The 13,407-nt window shown below is 47.1% G+C and overlaps 2 protein-coding genes across 4 annotated transcripts in view; both read left to right on the top strand.

Annotated features, from left to right (window-relative positions):
- Positions 1–13,407, top strand: part of ATXN10 (ataxin 10) — a 155,860-nt gene that overhangs the window by 24,265 nt on the left and 118,188 nt on the right. For all 3 annotated transcript variants that reach the window (XM_045289576.1, XM_045289572.1, XM_045289570.1), the window contains exon 2: positions 4,185–4,376. In XM_045289576.1, the coding sequence (XP_045145511.1) occupies positions 4,185–4,376 (192 nt within the window). The remainder of the gene's footprint in view (positions 1–4,184; positions 4,377–13,407) is intronic.
- LOC101656761 (ubiquitin-60S ribosomal protein L40-like) lies at positions 9,398–9,923 on the top strand. Its single transcript, XM_030886141.2, has one exon. It carries the CDS (start codon positions 9,440–9,442, stop codon positions 9,821–9,823), a length of 384 nt encoding a protein of 127 aa, XP_030742001.1. The 5' UTR covers positions 9,398–9,439; the 3' UTR covers positions 9,824–9,923.

Genomic DNA, 13,407 nt, shown 5'->3' with positions numbered 1-13,407 from the left:
GCAGGGAGGAGAGCTGTAGTGTTATTGGCTACAAGGGTTTCTGTGTTCAGCTGATGACAGTGTGAACGTTCAGGCATTATGTTGTAGGAGACAATGTTGGACAGAATCATCAGCTGTTTATTTTCTGGTTTGTGGCACTTGAGGAGAGACTTTTCCCCGAGCCTTTACAGAGGCATCCAGACATCCAGACATGGACCTGGAGCTCAAGAAATTTAGAAGGCAATTGGGCAGGCTCCTTGCCCTTTTATTTCTACTCTCCCTCAATTAAGCTAATCACATCATTTAATAGGGAAGGAGAAATTTGATGTTTGTTAAACATCAGTCCTAAGATGGGGACTTCATTGTCACATCTTAGATTCTCTCCACCTTTTAAGTGTCTTAAGTCCAGGTTCTGTGATCCCATTGATGCGAGTCGAAGATTGCGCTTTGCCTCCACCGTTCCTTGTCACTGCTGTGTGAGCGTGTCACCGTCACTGCTCATGTAGGCCTGGTGCCTGGTCTGAGGCTCGCTCAGGGACATGCTCAGAGCTTTGGGGTTAGATACCAGGAGCCACTCTCCTGGTCTTGCCGCTGTGTGTATTCAGATTGAACCAATGCAGTGACTCACCACCAACCTTGGGGGGACTTTCAGGCTAGCTGGGCAGACAGATGAATGAATAACAGTCATCAGACACGGGCACATCTTTACTTCAGGCATAGGAATATAAGACTACCTGTGGAGTGGAAAGATGGGGAGCCATTTTGCTTGGAGGAGTAGAGGCAGATCCTTGGAACTGAGTTTCTTTCCGTAAGGCCTGAGAGGAAAGGGAAAGAGTCCTCTAGGCAGAGGACTGGGTGGGGACAGACTAGAAAGAGCATTCTGCAGGTGGGGATCTGAAGTGTGTGTGGTCTTTCCAGGGGCTGCATGGGTGTACATTCCCAGGACAGCAAGTGACAGTGATCACAACCCTTGACGACTCTCTGTTTCTATTGCAAATGCAAATTGTTGTGCACAAATGGATGGTGCCATGACTATCCTTTAGTGACTTATTCATGGTGACTTGGATGTCAGCCATCTTTTCCTTGAGCTCAGTTAAACATTTTCCTTTTGGTTAAAGTGTAGTGAAGGATAGAGGGACAGTGCTTATATGACAAAGTAACATGTGGTATTGGAAATCATTCATAAGACGAGAGTTTGTGAATTTGTTAATAGCTGTTCTCTGTTCAGAACATTGCCCAGTGTTTCTTGTCTCCCATCGTTGGGTGTCAGAGCTCTCCTTGTGCCCGCTCTCAACCTAGGGAAGCAGGGTAGAATTCCCTGGAGACAAATCAGGGAAGATGGGTCCCCACAGGAAGGGAGTGAGCAGTACCCATGGGAGAGGTAACTTGCAAACGATCTACTGAGAGAACTCATATTGGCTTCTTTATCATGGAGATAAGTGCACATTTCTTAGCCATCTTAATAGCTCAAAGAGGCATGCATCATTTTGATCGTCAGACAGAGCTCTACTTTTGTTGACTCTAAGATTGAATAATAAATGTCATTAAACTTTATGCCGCTTGAGCAGATAGGGGTAGATTTTTTTGTTATGGTGAACTTTGATAAAACTCTTGACATTTTCCCCCAATGATCTTAAACCTTGATTGTTTTCTTAGCAAACTCATATTTGCAACCTGTTTCCCCCAAACTCAAACTTATGCCATCTAGGCAATTCCGACTCATAGTGACCCTACAGGACAGAGTAGAACTGCCCCTGTGGGTTTCTGAGACTATAACTCTTTACCGGAGGAGAAAGCCCCATCTTTGCCTACAGAGCAGCGGGTAGTTTTGAACTACTGGCCTTGCTGTTAGTAGCCCAGTGGGTAACCCACATGCCACTAGGGCTCCATTGCAACCTGTTTACTTCTCCTTAAAGCTCCTTTGAAGGTCAGCATTTCAAACCCACTATAAGAAAGATGCAGCTTTCTGCTTCCCTAAAGATTTACAGTCTCAGAAACCCAGAGGGGCCGTTCTGGTCTGTCTCAGAGGGTCACTGTGGTCAGCATCGACTTGATGGCAGTGAGGTGCTTCCCTTTGGAAAGCCATTTTGGAGGTGTTAGTAGTCAGTGTCCTGTCTGTTGTACACGGGAGCTGGCTTTACGGTGTCATTGCTCAGACACTTGTCGAGGGAGGAGGACATCTGCTCTTGGCCTTTCTCTTTGGTTTTGGTGGTCCGTCCAGTCACCGAGCCTGAACGAACGCTTTGTGCTCCCAGAGCGGTTCAGAGCGGCAGATTGAGCAGGCGCACCACTGTCACACCGCACCGTGTGGTTCTTTGACCCAGACTCCGCCTCATCTGTAAAACAAGCCTGTTGTTGTCAGGTCCCACGGAGTTGGTTCTGACCCATAGCGACCCTCCGGAGAACAGGATGGGACTCAGTCCGGGCCTGTGGCACCCTCACGGTTGTTCCTCTGCCTGAGCTCAGGGGTTTCGGCCGCTGTCAGTCTGTTTCGTGAGGGCCTTCCTCTGTCACGGCCCTCTACTTCTCCAACCACGACGTCCTCTCCAGGGACTCGTCTCTCGTCAGTATGTTTGACGGATGTGAAACGGGGTCTCGCCCCTTTGCCTCCCGAGAGCACTGTGGCCGTACTTCTCCCAAGACAGGGCTGTTTGTCCTTTAGCAGTCATGGCACTTTGAAGGTCCTTCTCCGGCGCCACACTTCAAACGCATCGACTCCTTTCAGTCTCCCTTACCCAGTGCCCAGCTTTCACAAGCTTGCCTGAGTTATTTCAAAAGAGAAATGGAGCACGAAACAGTTGAAGGGAAGTGAGGACATTGCAGCGAATAGAAAATATAAGGTTAATTACACATTTGGCGCTCGGCTTGTTAAAGGGCCTGACGTTGAGGAGAACATGATAAATAAGGTGATTTATATGGTTTCGACCTGGAAACAGCCCTGGGAGTCTCTATACTGGTGGTACCGGAGCATTAGGGACGTGTCTCCTCAGATGCCGTGTCCGGGAGATGTTCATCGTGTAGGCCCAGCACCAGAACGTGCACAGTTCCATTACTACAGAAACCTGGTGGTGCAAGTGTTAAGGACTAACCACAAGGTCAGCAGTTCAAAATCACCAGGCCTTTTTGTGGGAGAAAGACCTGGTGAGCTACTGCCACACGATGATAGCCCCGAAACCCCTGTGGTAGTTTCACTCTGTCCTCTAGGGCTGCTGTGGACTGGAGTCGCCTTCGTGGCACACAGCCAAGACAGCACCACAGCGGTTGTGGGCAAGGCCTCGTCAGGGGTAAAAGGTGGGGCGTGCAGGAGTCAGATTCCATGGTGGGGGCATAAGGCAAAACGGTGAGGATCTCTTACATGGCCCAGCCCTCCACGCCTGCTCCGGCATCACCTTTCTCCTAACAGATTGCCCATTCTTTAGGGGATTCTTGGAATGAGGAAGTTGGCGTGCATTTTGGTGCCATGTTGCACAAAAAAACTCTGATCTTAATCCTCATAGCTGTGGCGTGCTATGCAGTCCAGGTGATGCTCCCGGGCGAGGGAGCTGAGATGCCCGAGGGGACAGCCCCGCTCATCTTTCTCCTCAGGGCCTGTCAGCCCCCTTTCCCTCGCCCATGGATTTAGCGTGTGTAAGGGACGGGCACTTGATGGTTGCCCAGCTTCGCCGGTAGCCAGGGATCGGATGGCACACTTGGCCTTCAGGCATTCTTTTATGAATGTTGTCTCTCGGGACCAAACTTGACGTTCTTACCGGGTGACAGAGGCCACACTTGGGCATGCTGGGTGGACATGAAAGGCCGTCTGTCTGCCCCAGTGGAGGAGCAGATTCAGAAGTGTGGGCGCTTGCACTTGGGGTCTGGCTGTCACTGGAAGTGGAGCCCCTCGAGTCCGACCCTGGAGTGGGGATGTGACAGTGCTGACTTCATAGGGTGACTGGCCTGAGATGGGTCTCCCTGCAGATCTTCTATTTTGTGCTGTAAATTGAGGAGCTGGAATAGAAAAGACCAACCCACCAACTTGCACATTGAGATAGACGCTTTTCTGAAGAGGACATATGGAAATTAGATGTGTGTTGTTGTTTTTTTAACTTCCCCACCCTGGTTAGTAACACCCATTAAAAAAATTCATTTTATTGGGGACTCGTACAACTCTTATCACGATCCCTCTACCCATCCATTGAGTAACACCCATTTTTATCCTCTTTCAGGGAGACAGCACCCCGCAGTATCTTCCAGAGAGTCCTGGGTATCCTGAAGAAGTCTTCTCATGATATTGAGCTGGCCTGCAGAGAGCCCTCCCAGGCAGAATCCCTGGGCTCCAGCCTGCAGCTCGTCACAGAGTGTTTCCGGTGTCTCCGCAATGCTTGCATTGAGTGCACCCTGAACCAGGATTCCATCAGGTGGGCTCTTGTCCTTACATCTGGACCTTGGCCATACTTCCTGCTCCTATCCAGGCCGACTCATCTTTGGTCCATTGGTTGGGAAGGTTTTGGTGTCATGGTATCACCCTTTCTTCTTAGAAGACCACCTTCTCATCTCTGAGGGGGGAATGCATTCCATATCTTGCCACAGGGGACCCTGAAACTAAGCTGTAATGAATAGTGTGCGACACAATAGCACGTGTTTAACATCAGGGGCTGTTTTGATTTCTTATGTTCCTGATATGTTTTCACATATTTCGTTTTGAATAGGAATTGTGCCTCTTTAAATGCACATAGGTATAGATTTTTAAGGAGCTCTGTTATTGCAGTGGGTTAAGTATTGGGGTGCCAATCAGCAGTTCAAACCCACCAACTGCTCCATGGAAGAAAGTTGAGGCCGGCGGCTGCTCCTGTAAAGACGTACTGCATTGGAAACCCTAGAGAGGATTTCTCCTGTCCTGTAGAGTTGCTTAAAGTTGGAATTGGCTCTGGCTCTGGGGTGAAATATACCTGCTGTTACAGGACCTTGTGATTCTTAGTTGTAAATGTTCTAATCTTGTAATTAGTTACTGAAACAAGGAGCCTGCTGTATAAGCCTTTGTTTCCTTGAGAGTGTGTAAAGTTGCACACCTCCGCTGCCTCACCACTCCTGGGTTGTGCACGTTGTAAAAAGCAGTTCAAGATGCGCCGCGTTTGTTTTTTTCCACATTACTCTCTCTCAGCATGAGTCCCCTTCCTCCAAAGTCAGCTTTTCATGAAAAATCTTGCCTTGTGGTGAAGTTGGAGCCACCCAGAGGGTGCTCCCCTTGACTGTCCTGGACTTTAAGTAGACAGAGGCCCCAGGGCGCTCTGCCCCAGCCGGGCTGAGGGAAGGCGCGCTGGCCCAGAAACCTGCCGCTGCCTGAGACAGCCCTGCACCTGAGGCTTTGGTATGATTAATGAGTGTTTCAAGATCAAAAGGGAGGGGCAGAAAGCTCGGTGGTTTGACTTGAGAATTGAACTGGGACCTGCCATCCGTTTGCAAAGAAGTGGAGAGCAGCCATGGGAGCTGGATAATCCTGAAGATTCTTTAGTTTTTGACTGGTGCGTGTGTGCTTGTCTGAGTGGACATCTCCCGAGAAGGTCGAGCCTTAGACCAGAGACTGCTGGCTTTGGGCTCGGCTGGCTTCAGTGGGGAGGGAGGTGAACTCTTGGCGAGCCTTTCCCAAGCGCCAGGCTTGGTCCCAACTGCTTTACTTGCAGTATCTTGTTTAATCCTTAGGACAAACCTACTACGGCACAGTCTGCTACAATTTTTCTATTTTTACAAAAGAAGAAACTGTGACTCAGAGAGGTGAAATAACTTACTCTGGAGTCACTCTCCGTGTGAGCGCCTAGGAACTCCCTCTCTGGTTCCAAACCCTCCGACTCTTAACGTTTAAACCCCAACGCTGCCTGCTGCCTCCACTCTTCCAAGACAGACGTGCTGGCCCTGGGGTGTGCAACTGTGCCTTCAATCACCACGTGGTCCCAGACAAGTAGACGAGCCCAGCTAGGGATCCATCTCCTCAACTGTAGAACAGGGCAGACAGTGCCTGAAACCCGAACTGAACATGTCAAAGGGCAGCTCAAGAAGTCAGAGTATTAATAAGAAATGTGGAGAACCCTGGATTTAGAAAGCCAAAGAGGAAGAACATGCCCAGCATGTGTCAAGCTGAAAGAACTGAAGAAGGAATTCAAGTCTTGAGTTGAAATATGAAGGATTCTATGGGCAAAATGATGAATGATTCAGGAAGCAACAAAGATGTAGGAAGTATCAAAAGATGATGGAAGGCATACAGAATTACTGTACCAAAAAGAACTGATCGACCTTCAACCATCTCAAGAGGTAGCATTTGACCAGAACCGGTAATACTGAAGGGCGAAGCCCAAGGTGCACTGAAGCCATTAGTGAAAAACAAGGCTTCAGGACTTGATGGGATACCAATTGAACTATTTTAACAAGCCAATGAAGCACTGGAAGAATGTACTATTGTATGTCAAGAAATTGACAAGACAGTTACCTGGCCAACTTACTGGACGAGAGCCACATTTGTGCCCATTCCAAAGAAAGGTGACCCAGTAGAATACAGAAATCCTCAAACAGTTTGTATGCAAGTAAAATTTTGTTAAAGATCATTCGACAGTGGTTGCAGCAGTACATTAACAGAGAGCTGCCAGAAATTCTAGGTGGATTCAGAAGAGGATGTGGAACAAGGGTATCATTGCTTATGGCAGATGGGTTTTGGCTGAAAGCATAGGGTACCAGAAAGATATTTACTTGTGTTTTATTGACTCTGACAAGGCATTGGACTGTGCGGATCGCAGTAAACTCTCGAGAGCCTTGAGAGGAATGGGAATTCCAGAACACTTCCTTGTGCTCGTGGAACCTGTGCACGGACCACCAGTTGGCCCTCAGAACAGAGCAAGGGAATACTGCATGGTTTAAACTCAAGAAAGGCATGCATCTGGGTTGCGTACTTTCACCAGGTTTATTCAGTCTGTGTGCTGAACAAATTGAGAAGTTGGATTATATGAAGAAGGAAGGAAGGAATTGGACGAAGGTTTATTTATTTATTTATTTCTCCCAGCAAAGGTGTTTTATTTATTCATAACTTTTTCTAAATCATTTTATTTGGGGTTTATACAACTCTTAACACCATCCATCCATCCATCCATCCATCCATCCATTGTGTCAAGCACATTTGTACATTTGTTGTCATCATCCTCAAAACATTTGCTTTCTACTTGAGCCCTTGGTATCAGCTCCTCATTCTCCCCCTCCCTCCTCACTGCCCCCTCCCTCATGAACCCTTGATAATTTCTAAATTATTATTTTGTCATGTCTTACACTGTCCGACGTCTCCCTTCACCAACTTTTCTGTTGTCCATTCCCCAGAGAGGGGGTTATACAGAGATCCTTGTAATCGGTTCCCCCTTTCTACCCCACCTTCCCTGTACCCTCCTCCCAGTATTGCCACACTCAACACTGGTCCTGAAGGGCTCATCTGTCCTGGATTCCCTGTGTTTCTAGTTCCTATCTGTACCAGTGTACATCCTCTGGTCTAGCCGGATTTGTCAGGTAGAATTGGGTTCATGATAGTGGTGGGGAGGAAGCATTTAGGAACTAGAGGAAAGTTGTATGTGTCATTGTTGCTATACTGCACCCTGACAGACTTTATCTCCTCCCCGAGACCCTTCTGTAATGGTGGAGGAAAGTTTATTAGTAACCTTTGATATGCAGATGACACAACCTTACATGCTGAAAGGGAGGAGGACTTGAAGCACTTGCTGATGAAGATCACAGACTGCAGCTGTCAGTATGGGTTATAATTCAATGTGGAGAAAACATGAGTTCTCACAACTTGACCAGTAGACCTCATGGTAAAGGGAGAAAAAATCATTAAAGTTGTCAAGGATTTAATTTTGCTCGACTCCACAATCAGTATTCAAGGAAGCAGCAGTGAAGAAACCAAGTGATGCGCTGCATTGGGCACATCTGCACCGAAGGTGTCACTTTGAAGACTAAAGTGTGCCCCACCTAAACCATTGGTAGTTTTAATGGCATCATGTGTACATGGAAGTTGGATGATAATTAAGGAAGATCAAAGATTTGATGCATTTGAATTGTGGTGTTGGTGCAGAATATTGAACGTACCATGGACTGTCAGAAGAACAAACAAATCTACCCTGGAAGTACAGTCAGAATACTCCTTAGAAGCAAGGATGATGAGACTTCGTCTCATACTCTGGACATGTCATCAGGACTGACCAACATGCTTGGTGAAATAGAGGAGCAGCGAAAAAGAGGCAGTCCCTCGATGAGATGGATTAACAGTGTGGCTGTCATAGGTTCAAACATAGCAACGATGATGGTGATGGGCCAGGGCCAGTTGGCGTTTCATTCTGTGTTTGTGTGGAGGGTTGCTGTGAGTAGTAACTGACTCGACGGCACCTAACAACAACAACAACAACGAGTCTATATAGGATTGCTGGGGATGAGATTATGTGTGTGTGTAGTTGGGGTGAGATGTATGTAAAATGCCACCTAACACCTGGGCGCGTGGTATGCTCAGAAAATAGCACGTTTCTCTCTCTGCCCTTGCAGTGACAGAATATGTCTGTGATCATCTTAATGTTCTTTTAACATAGTTTATTCTTGTTTTTCTTTACTCACTAAAAAAGCAGGAATATCTATGCAAGCATTATAAAAATAAACAATAGGACAAATAATATTACCCACTCTTAAATGATAATATCCTCTTTTATACCACCTATCCCTGGCTGGGCCATCAGGGCCAAGATGGATTTCTGTAAAGGTCATGAGATCTTTATTGCAGGCAATTTATGGTGGGTTTAGAAATAAACACTTAAAAGGAGTGCTTAATTTTCTGCCTCTTACTCTCCATAGAGTTGTATTATCAGTCACTATTGATTTTCAGAGGGAAATTCTAGCCGCTTGGGCCATCGTCACGGGAAAAGACATTTCTAGTCAGAAGTGTAGCAAAAATTATAGCTAAGGGCTTTGTGGCCAGCCTTAACTGAAGCCAGCATTTCCAAGCTGGTCACGGTTCAGATTGCAACCAACGTACATTTTTCTGGTATTTATTTTAAGCTATTAAAAATGTTAATCAACAGGGTGATGCCATTAAGGCCGAGATCTTTTTACATCTTTTGTCTGAGTGTTGTGCTTCGGGTGGACTTTGCCAAGGGTAGATGGAACAGGGTGTAATAGAGCAAAGCAAACAATCTGAGTCATATGAAATTCCAGAAAATAACTCAAAGTGGTTAGCTCTGCATGTAATCTAATCCCTTCTGCAGGGCTAGTTCGAGATTTTTCGGGAAAGGCCTAGAGATTTTTTGCTGCTATTTTTCAACTTCTGCATTGTAGCAATAGACATAGACAATACATGAATGAATGAATATGGCTGGGTTCCAATGAATCTGTGTTTTCTGGACATAGAAATGGGGACTTGGCCGCCCTCTTTCTCTTCAGCAAGGCGGCCCGAGCGGCTAACGCAAACATGCAGATCTTTGTGAAGACCCTGACGGCCAAGACCATCACCCTTGAGGTTGAGCCCAGCGACACCATTGAGAATGTCAAAGCTAAAATCCAAGACAAGGAGGGCATTCCCCCGGACCAGCAGCGTCTGATTTTTGCTGGTAAACAGCTGGAGGATGGCCGCACTCTCTTGGACTACAACATCCAGAAAGAGTCCACCCTGCACTTGGTGCTGCGTCTGCGTGGTGGTATCATCGAGCCGTCCCTGCGCCAGCTGGCCCAGAAGTACAACTGCGACAAGATGATCTGCCGCAAGTGTTATGCTCGCCTTCACCCCCGTGCAGTTAACTGCCGCAAGAAGTGTGGCCACACCAACAACCTGCGTCCCAAGAAGAAGGTCAAATAAGGGTCCCTGTCTACCGGCTCTCCTGCCTCCTGCTGGGGTTCTCCTGGGGCCAATGGCTCTGGGCCCTTAATAAAGTCTCACTTTCACTGACCTGAAGCAATAAAAAAAGAAAAGAAATGGGGACTTGATGAAATTTTCAACTTTCATAGAATTAGGGTCTTCTTTTGACTCCTCCCACCCACCGCCCCTAACCTTTAAAATTGATAAAAACCACTCCAAACGTACTGGCCACACAGAAACCTGCCATTTGCCTTTGGGGATCCCTTGCGTGCATGAAAACAAGGTGGAGTGGCTCTTTGCTGGGAGACAGTGCTGAGCAACTCCTTGCCACCAGTCAAACGGAAGGAGAGAAGATGCAGCGGCTCTCCCACGACCTGGTCTTGTCGGAGGAAGAGAGGGCCCTAGCCATGTTCCACTGACCCTGGCCCCCGTAGGCTCTTTCCATTAGGACTAAGGCTTACCATGGGATTCTCGAGTTTCACCCATTCAAATCAGAATTCTTTAGTAGTGGATGTCTTGATTTGATTCTAATTGACATTGAGAGAAGTGCAGAAACTAGGAAACCATTAATTTTCTTTTGCCGTTAGGACAGATTATTGCAAACTTCATGGCTTACAGCAATAGAAATTTATTATCTTGGAGTGCTAGCGATTGGCTAGATGTCACTGCATCAGCAGGGCTGTTTGTAGGTGGAGGCTCTCGCTGAGACGTTTCCTTGCCTTTTCATCTTTGGAGACCTTCAGGGTTTTGCTTGACTCAGGACAGCACCCTCTGTCTAAAGCCAGCAGTGTAACATCTTCTAGTCCCTTGTCCTTTCTTAAAAAGACCCTTGGGATTGCATTATGCCTACAGCTAATGCAGAATTATTCCCCATCTCAGGATTCTTAACTTGATCACATCTAAACAATCTCTTTAGCCATTAAAGCAACACAATCACAGGTTCTGGGGCTTAGGAGCTGCATATCTCTGGGAGGACCATTATTTGGGCTATCACAGTCTTCCCTCGGGCTCCCACAGATTCCCATCTGTCCCATATGCAAAAAAAATGATTTAATCCCATCCCACATCCCTCAAAACTCACTGCTATTGAGTTGATTCTGATTCATAGTGACCCTATATATAGTTTCTTAGACTGTCAGTGTTATGGGAACAGACAGCTTCTTCTTTCTCTCTCAGAGCAGAGTGGGTTTGAACCACCAGCCTTGTGGTTAGCAGCTCAATGCCTAACCTACAGTGACACCTAGCCTCCTTAGTTCACCCCAAACTCATTGCCATCAAGTCCTTTCTGAGGCACAGCAATCCTGTTTGACAGTAGAAATGACCCTGTGGGCTTCTGAGACTAGATCTTCAGCGAAGCTGAAAGCTTCATCTTTCTCCCTCAGAGCAGCTAGTGTGTTTGGGCCATCGACCCCTCGTTTAGCAGCCCAACGGGTCATTAGTCCACTCCACCACCAGAATGCCTTATCCCCAGGCCCCCACATTTTCACCCATCACGGTATCCACTCACGTCTAAAGTTTTGTCTGAGTCTTAATAGATCAAATGCACCAATCCCATTGCCTAAATCATCTAAAAATCTTGAGTGAGACTGATCCCTCTTGGGGAAAATTTCCTCTTCATCTGTTACATCAGAAAACAGGCTCCTTGCTGTCAAATTACCCTGTGAGACGGGCATGGGATCGTTCAGCCAACAACATTCCCCTTCAAAAGGGGGAAAGTGGAAGGGAAATAGAAGTCAGGCAATTTCGGAATCCTACTCAAATGACCAGGCTTCTGGGTCTGCACACACTGTGAGGCGTCTTGGCCGTACGTGGGGTCCCATGCTCTGGGACGTCCACTCTGCGTACATTGTCTTGTCCTTCCTTTTTCTTAAAGGGTAGCATATATTTGCAATGGACTAGTTTTATTTCTTCATGTCGAAGTTTTGGAATTTGACAGCCTTCTTTCATTCCCGTTCTCTGTCCCGTTGGGTCCACGTCAACAGCGTGTCCACTCTATGATAGCCTCCAATTCCTTGTAGGCCTCCTGTCGATGTCAGGAGTTACATCATTTGGCAAGACAATCTTTCACAGTCCCTGCCTGGTTCATCCCATTCCTATTCCTGGTGTACGCTGAGATGACTGAGGTGTGTGTGGGGGAATCCAAGAGTCAAATGCCTGATCCATACCGAGAGGTCTTGTGATCAGTGCTGTGACTTTCTGATCCTTTGGGGGGTGAGCACAAGGTTATTTGACGACATGGTTGGCTTGCTTTTCCAAGTCTGCTATCCTGACAGTGCCTTGCCCAGTGTTAGCCTCTTCTGAAGTATGAACAGACTGGGAATTAACCTGGCATCGTTGACTGGCTCCTTTTCAGTGAACGTCCCTTCTTTTACTGTAAGCAGCAAGAAGAAACCAGGTTGCACCTTCAGTAGTTTGCTTGGAAACTTTCTCAGCTAAATATCCCGCATTGTGCATCGACTGTTCTGCGTAAGTGCACTTGCACAGTCGAGCTCAGCTTTCTGCCACTGCATATCACAGATGGCCTTTCCTCCAACTTCCAGTAACATGCTGCTCGGTGTCTTTGGAGCCCTCAGCATCAACTTCAGCACCCATGTCTCTGTCAGCACACTGCTCAAGGCAATCTAAGCTTTCAGTCTTGTGCACCTCAGAATTCTTCCAGTTCTCCTCACTGCCACGTTCCAACATAGTGTCTTCACTTGTGGTTGCAGCAGCACCCCATTCCTGCTACCAGACTCGGCATCCGTTTCCCTTTACAGCTGTACCAGATCACTGTAAACCTGGTGGCGTCAAACAACACACACTTCCTAGTTGACTGTTCTGGAATTCTGAAATCTGAAATGAGTTGTCAGGGCTTCGTTCCTTGTAGACACTCCACAGGAGAATTTATTCCTTCTTATTTTTCAGCTTCTAAAAATATCATCCATGTGGCCCTTGCTTGAGGCTGGATTCTTTAGAGAGCCCCAACCAGGGACACTTCTGTGTGTGTGCGTTTACGATTTTATGGAGAAAATGACCCACACGGTTGCTGAAGTCGACCGGTCTGAGTCCAGGCAGGTTTCAAGTCCATTGGTCAGATGTTAAACTAGAGGCTTTTCCAGGCTGATGAACTCAAGGTTGGCTGGAAGACCACAGGCAATGGATGAATCCAAGGTTACTAGGTCAGGCTTGGGATTGGAGAGGCAAATGAAAACAAGGCAGGCAACAATGGCAAGTATTGGCTCAAGGTCAAATACCAGAGGTCAATGAGCCAGGTGCAGGATCCAGGTAAAAGTAAGCAAGCTTTTCCACAGCATTCATTTATATAGAATGTAAGCCACGCCCTCAAGCAAACTTCCTTTCAATTGTATCAGACTGTGACCTGAGTAAGGGGGTTACATCCCGTTCTGTAATCATCTTAAAACAGATTGGCTGCTTACAGTAGAGCCTATTCTGAGGTTAATGTCATTGTGCTCGATCACATCATGAGGGATTACTAGGTCTTGACTGCCAGACCAAGGTGCTCTGGTGGTATAGTGGGTAACCCATTGAGCTGTTAACCACAAGGTCCGCAGTTCGAACCCACCAGACGCTCTTGAGGAAGAAAG

This window comes from Echinops telfairi, unplaced genomic scaffold (genome assembly GCF_000313985.2).
Source record: "Echinops telfairi isolate 266 unplaced genomic scaffold, ASM31398v2 ScPeMD7_2;HRSCAF=8, whole genome shotgun sequence".
Taxonomy (NCBI): Eukaryota; Metazoa; Chordata; class Mammalia; order Afrosoricida; family Tenrecidae; genus Echinops; species Echinops telfairi.
Note: the sequence above shows the minus strand (reverse complement) of the source record. Positions and strands in the feature narration are given on the sequence as shown.